Source organism: Phalaenopsis equestris, unplaced genomic scaffold, assembly GCF_001263595.1.
Source record: "Phalaenopsis equestris unplaced genomic scaffold, ASM126359v1 Scaffold000600, whole genome shotgun sequence".
Lineage (NCBI taxonomy): Eukaryota > Viridiplantae > Streptophyta > Magnoliopsida > Asparagales > Orchidaceae > Phalaenopsis > Phalaenopsis equestris.
This window is the reverse complement of record NW_018165040.1, coordinates 292,160-299,731: the sequence shown is the minus strand read 5'-3', so window position 1 is coordinate 299,731 and position 7,572 is coordinate 292,160. Positions and strand designations below refer to the sequence as shown.

Below are 7,572 nucleotides of genomic sequence, written 5' to 3'. Positions count from 1 at the left end.
CAATCTATGACATACTCAACTTCGCTCTGCTCTAACAATGACACTCTTATTCATGTATGTTTGTGAAAATCATGGTTTGTTATTCAATAAATAATAAGCAGTTGTACAACATACATATCACCCAACTCCTATGTATTTACAAACCTAACATCTAACTCTACATTTTATATTTACAACGCCCAAATATTTTATATTGCAAAAAAATCACTGTTTAATTTTTAAAAAGTGATATACTTGCACATTTTCATGTGTATGAAAAATGGCATTAGGTAAAAATAGAAGTTTAGGTGTTAGATATGCAAATACATAGCAATGAAGTGGTTGTATGTAAATTTTCCCAAAAGTTTACTTCTTGCCACTATAAATCAAATGCAAGAAAGCAAGATATTTGCTTATTATTTGTTATTTTTAATTATTTAATTTAACCAATAGATTAAAATGATATAAAATTCATTAAATATAATAATCTCAATTTTAAAATAAAAAATAAAAAATAAAAAATAAAAATATAATATAATATAAATAAATTTAATTAATCAATATACATTTAAAAATAAATTTTATATTTTAGTATATGTATGTTAGATTTGCTTGTTTTTTTTTAGTTAAATACATTAATAATATGCCCAACAGATATAATGTTTGTGGCACGAAAATGAGTGCATCAAACATATATCTGATAAAATATGCTTCAATACTATGGAATGTTTATGCAACATATTCTTAAATTTGACTTGGTTAATATCGACGGTTTATCGACTTCTTTAATATTTTAACTATATATATAACAATGACAGCCGTAGTTTGTGAGTAAACCGACGGGAGATAAAAATTGTCGGTAAATACATCGTTTTTCCAAATAGTGACAAACGACCTAAACACAACTATGAAATTTATTAAATGAATGTTTCATAATATCAACCGATGGCTTATGGTTGTCGAAAATAAACTAAATTCTTATAGTGTGTGTCACTTAATCAACATGAAAAACAAATATCAGTTGATTAGTAACAGTCTATTGATGGATGACACGTTCCCATGGCCTATAAACCCACAAACAATTGTTTTTTTCATCTTATGCTCTGGTTTATTGACGACATAAAACCATTAGTTAATATCGACGACCACCATCTTATTCCTGGACAAAAGCTTCTTGGTTTGTCTGTGATGAGTCCTAACGGATACCTACAACTTACAAATGATTTTTTTTTTTCATCTAACAAAGATGGTTGTAGTTTCTCGGTAAACCAACGGGAGATAAAAATCTTCGGTAAATTCGTCATTTGTGCTATTACTAACAAACTATTTTCCTATGCCCTAGTTATCCATCAAAAAGTTAGAAAATTATTAACCGACAGTTTCATAATATTAACCGACAGCGTATAATCATTTGAAAAAGACTAAATTCTTGTAGCGTGTGCGCCACTTAATCAACACGACATTTAACCCAATAATTTCGTGAAGAAGTTGAAGATTGTTAGCCACTATAAAATATCTCAAAAAGGCTAAAGTGAAAGGCAAAACTAAAAAGAAATACAACCAGCAAACTTTAGTTTTGACAAAAGCCCTCATTACACAGCCGACACAGCCTTCATGCTTAACAAAAGTGAAAAAAAAAGGTATCCTTTCATTGCACGAAATGGAGACACAAAATGAGGCAAAAGATAATTTGGACCAATTTATAAATAAAAATTTATACTAATTTCAACTTAATATTAAATTTTTATATATATCTTTCATTATTTTTAATCACTTATATTTGAAGCAATAATTTTTTCCACACTCAAAGATTTTTTTTTATCATTATTTTATGGTAAGAAAGATAGTTAATAATTGTTGGTTGCTACCATTGATTTATATTATCTTTGGTGGAACATCGACTCAGATAGAATATTACGTGCAGAATTAGTTCAAGTGGATTAGGAGAGTACCTCCAAGTACCTGAGTACACTTCGAGTACCCTCCGAGTATCTTCGAGTATCCTTGAGTACTTCTGAGCCACTTCAAATACCCCCATCCGCCTGTATAGATCCATCCGCACGTAATATTTTTCCCGACCCATGCAAACCTTTGACAATTAATTTTTAAAGACTTAGGCCTATTGACATCACTATCTACATATTGAGCTATCTACAACTCTAAGAACCCAGGACTGAGTAGCTCACCATTAGCCGAATAAACTCTATTTTCACCAAGTCAATTTCATGTATCACCTATAGTTACATAACAGATTCTTGTTTCTGCTATATAACATATAAATCAGTCCATTATATAGAATAAAGTTGAAGGTCAATTATTAATAGGCACTTAAAAGTGAGGAAATTTTATATTGTGTGTGGATGACTGCATGTCTGGACAACGAATTGGATGTGGTCATATCGCTGTGAATCGCACGAATGCCCGCATAATATTTTCTCAATATGTTGAAGGAAAGATGTATAGATTAATCTCAAACCCGTATTGTTGCTTTAAATTTATGAAGACTTGTATTTTGTAGAAAATTAATCAAAAAATACCTTTTTATAACTCTAATATTTGTCATGAAAAATCTTTAGAGAACATTTAAGAAAATAAATCAGTTGTCTTCTAAAAAGTAAACTACTCCTGTGACTATTTCTCATGAAAGTGTCATATTAGATTAACTTAGGGATTATTATTTCTCATGTAAGAAGATGACATTCTTCTTCTATTCAATAGCCTTATAACATTTGTCATTGGATTAAGGGATAAAATATGGATCACACCATGTCGTGTGCACAGCGAAGTGGTGCGATACACATAGGTTTAAAAAAATATAATATAAAAACAAAATATTCTCTCATGATTTCTATCATATGTTTATATATATAGATATATAAAAAAAGTTCATTTCAAATCATTTTATTAGGTATGATAAGGATTAATGTGCAACAAAGAAGGTATAAAATTGAGTCTAACGCATTAATATTTAAATATACTATCAACTCAAAAATTTTAATAAATTTTAGGTATAAGAGCCATCAATTTAACATTCCAACATCACAATATATTTCGCGTGTATTTAACATATGGATAAAATGTTATATTCGTCAACCTGACATATTGATAACGACAGTGAATCATCCCCTTGTACTGTCATCCAGACGTAATATTTTCTCTAGTGATCCATCTCTATGAATATAACAATAATCATGCATGCAAATATTATATGGTTTAATCATTATAAATTACTACTACTACAAAAATACTGAACTAACAAAAAAAAAAAAAGTGAAGCACAAAAAACCACAACCAGCAAACCTTCCTTATAACAAAAATTCTCCTTACAAACCCAACACATGCGGCCTTCTTAATAACTTAAAATTAATAACTTTTGAGCCTCATTAATCTCCTTCACCAATCAATGAATTCAATCCCAAGCTTAGTTCAGTTCCGGCCGGTGATCCGCCGGCGGCGATAGTCATACTCAGGGGTGTCACCGTCAGGCACCAACTGTTGCTTCACCAACTGCTCATAGAACCATTTTATAAACTTATCAGCTTCCTTATCTATCATGCCTCCATTCCCCACCTCATTCTCGTCCAAAGGGAAAGGAGAGTCAGTTATTCTCAACTCCCTTACCATCACCGGAGACGGTGTCGGCAAAACCGACAACGCCGCCATCGAGTCCGCATCGGAGTCCTCCACATTCATCATCTTAAATGCCATGGCTATGTCCGCCGCGTCGAAGCTTTCGAAGTCTGCACGGTGGCGACGGGTGGTCTTCCTCTTGGCCAGAGAAGGGAAGAAGTAAGGGGTGTTGCTACAGCTGAATTCGACTTCTCTGGGGGTGGTGTGATGGTGGTGGTGGTGGAAGGTGGTGAGGAGGGATCCGAGGGCTTTTCCAGCGAGCTTGCTGCGCTTGAGGAGGAGGTGGAGGTCCAACATGAGCTTTCTTTTGGATATGCATTTGCGTAGCATGTAGTAGACTACTTGCACTATGTGCCGTAGTCTCTTGGCTAAGGTGTGGGGGTTGCTTGGTTCCATTTTTGTTTTGTGTGGGGTGTTTTCTGCAATTTTTTTTTATATTTTGGGGTGTTTGAGAGAGAGAGTCTGAGGGAGGAGCAGGAGAAAAATGGCTTCTTTCCTTTCTATGGGTTTGGATGAGTGGAAGAAGGTGAGGGGGGAGGTATTTAAGAAGGAAGGAGGGTTTGTTCCGTGATTATCTAATTATTGGATGCTGTTTTTTGAATAGTCTCAGTTAAGAAGCCGTGAATCTCAGGGTTGCTGAACCTTATTAAAAAGTAAAGTTGTTGATAAATAATTTTATGTTTAAGAAGTTGTGGTAGCAATTATGACCTTTTCTTTTATTTGAAGAAGTTGGATTTATCACTGCACTTAATCAGGACAGATGTGAAACACAGATTTAAGCTATATTTAAAAAAAAAAAACAGTCAAAATAGGGTTTGTGGGGGTTTTTTCAATATCCATTGAAATTCTCAAATTAATTTGAGAATTCCAATGAGTATTGAAATTAATTTAGGAATTCCAATAAGTATTGAAAAACCCCAACATTCTCCCACTTGATCCATATAGTTCAACACACACCATATAGAAAAACAAAATATATGAATCATGGCGATAGATCCTCTTATAGTGAGTATTATCTTTCATGTATTACACTATATCAAATCTCTCAACACTATCCCATACAACTTAATGAATAAAACACAAACAGACAAAATGGTGGAACCTCAAACGAATTGACTAATATTTTTCCGTCATTTTAGGGTTAATTCATGTGAGAGTGGCAATTGATGATTGTCACCTATAGAAATTTTTTTGTCTCAGAAAATACTGACTATAAGATTATTATAATAGACTTAAAAAATGGGCTTATTTATTTATAAATATATTATTTTTTTTTCTAATATATTTTAATTAAACTGTTTAACACGTTATGATAATGATTATTATTACTACTATTTTTTAAATATTGAAAAGCAGCAGCAGTTTTGTTTCGCTCCAATTCGCTGTAATCAAACAAAGCCTTAAAAGCAATAACTATTATTTCTCTTTGCTTTCGCTGAAAAAGCAAAGGGGGCAGTGTTAGAAACGTGGTCCCGTCAATATACTTTTTGGTTCATTGGAGGATTAATCATAGTTACTTATAAAATATTTTACCTAATTTTTTATATTATATTATTATGTATGCACTAACAATTAATTATCATTATTATTATGTGTAAAAAATATCTATATCATGAGATAAAAAGAATCTTATCAACTCGATTACAAATAATAATTTACATAAAATAAATGTAAGGAAATAGTAGAGGGAAAGGTATTTCATTTTGTGCATGAAAACTTTGAAAAATCAATGCAAATTGATCATTTTCTCAATGATCTAAAAAGAGCTAAAAAAAAATATCATGTAGATTCTCATACGTTTTTGGTAGCCATTACAAATTCTAATCATTTTGAGATGACATTTTTGAGTTTTGAATCTGAATTTGTTCTGTGAATCACACTTAAGAAATAGAGCGTAGAAGATGAAAGATGGGGAAAGACGGAAAAAAAAGAGAATATGCACAAGAAGAAAAAAAAATGAGAGAATTGAGTAATATTTTATTCATTAAATGACCTCTTATTTATAAATAAATGGGGTGTAATAGATGAAGTTACATTTATGCGCCTGCGAGACAATATATGTTATTCTAGGTATTTCACTCTTGTAGGCCCAGAGTCTTGTTGCTCTCAGGCTTGGTTGGTTGGGTTTGGTAGGAGTTCATCGAGCTTTGTCAATCAAATGGATCTAATAGGCATTGTCAGTAGGTCAAGCAATTGAAGTCATGGGCCGTGTATAGTTAGGGGGCAAGTGACTCAGCTTATGCTATCAGAATGCTAGATCCACGATGCTACTGATTGACATGCCTTATACTAGTCTAGAGTCGGTAGAGCTGATTGCTAAGTCTCACTGATCGGTTGGCCAAATGGCCATTGGCCCTTGAATCTCGTCGAAGAACTATAGTCGGCTAGGTTGTCGGGCAAAGAGTGAATCATTGTAATATGACAGGCAACCTGTTCTTAAACACAAAGTTCTTGGGAGAAGGTTGTTGGTCATCCCCAATGTAGTCATAGGATATGAGGAATCGACCCCTTCTTCGGGCTTGATTGCATCGAAATATTAGGTCAGACTAATCATTTGTCTTATGATTGGGAGCCGTTCGACCATGCCACATACTCATCTTTATAACAATTGGCTTTGAGTTTGGCTCATCTAGGTCCCTAGGGTCTTCTATCAAGGACTCTACCCTCTGACATTTATTTTCATCACCCAGACAGTCAAATCTCCATGATATTCATGCTAGCAAAATTTCTCTGTAGATTGCCAGATCTGCAAATTTGATTTCCTACAAAAAGTTTGAGAGACATTAGGTTTATAATTGTTGAGGAGTGGGTGCCTAAATATGGCATTGCTGGTGAATGTTGCTTGGAGCGTTAAGAAATCCTTAACTTTCCTACCAGTGACATTTAAGGGTGACATCAAGCATAGCTACCCCTTCTACCATTCTCTCCTCTTCCATGGAACATTGAAACTAAATACTTCCTTATAATACTCGTTAGGTAATTATGGTGGGCTAATCCTCTTGAGGTGATGGAAGGATGGGGATGGTATGCATTCATGTATGTATGTATGTATGTATGTATGAGGGGCTCCCTTTTTTGTGGTTTCAAGTAGTAAAAATTTGATTTAAGTCCTCTCTAAAGTATAAAATTCATTTATATACCCTTATTAAGAAAACTTCCTAGCTCTCTCACTAAATGTGATGAATTATTTAGCAAAAATTAGTTTGTTTGATTAAAAATCTCATGATAAGTACCAGATGTCAAGTACATTCATTGAATACAAACTACCGATAGCTTGCCTCAACTCATTTCAATTTGTTTATATTTAGGCTGTAAACATGCTGTGTAATTTACATTTTATGTATTACTTACAATGAAATATTTACTATAGCATTCATGGCTACTAAATGCACTTATAAATATGGGATCTTTCTCTTTCTTTTGTGGGGATTCTCTCCCTTTTCATGAGAAATCTCTTTCTCAAATCTCTCTTTTTCTCTCCGAATTTATATAATTTGATCATATCTTTTTTATTTGGGAGAGAAAATGACGTACAACAACAATGTTGCACAACATGTGCACTTAATAAATTTTTTTCTTATTTATAGGATTATTTTTATGCTATATGTTCTAGCCCTTAAATATTTAGCAAACTTTACTTGCTTTGCTTTAGATTCTTTCATCTCTCATTTTGTCCAAACTAATACAAATTAGGCATAAATACAAGACTTAATGTGAATTCAGACATTCACGGTATAAAACCCCTCAGATCGGATGTTCAAATCCCCTCAATCACAGTTGGCTTTAAGGAGTTGTTACTCGAATTGGTTTACATCCCCGGTGTAAGACCCCTCAGGTCGATGGTTCGAATCCTTTCTAACAACGTTGGCCTTAAGAAGTTGGTACTCAAATTGCTAGACACATTAGGAGTGGCTACAAGCTCTGGTCATTTCTTTTACTATATATATATATATATATCAGATT

The 7,572-nt window shown here is 33.1% G+C and overlaps 1 protein-coding gene across 1 annotated transcript; it reads right to left on the bottom strand.

The window, feature by feature from the left end:
- Positions 1-3,239: 3,239 nt before the first annotated feature.
- LOC110029709 lies at positions 3,240-4,135 on the bottom strand. The gene has a single exon (XM_020732131.1). It carries the CDS (start codon positions 4,003-4,005, stop codon positions 3,406-3,408), a length of 600 nt encoding a protein of 199 aa, XP_020587790.1. The 5' UTR covers positions 4,006-4,135; the 3' UTR covers positions 3,240-3,405.
- Between the last annotated feature and the right edge of the window lie 3,437 nt (positions 4,136-7,572).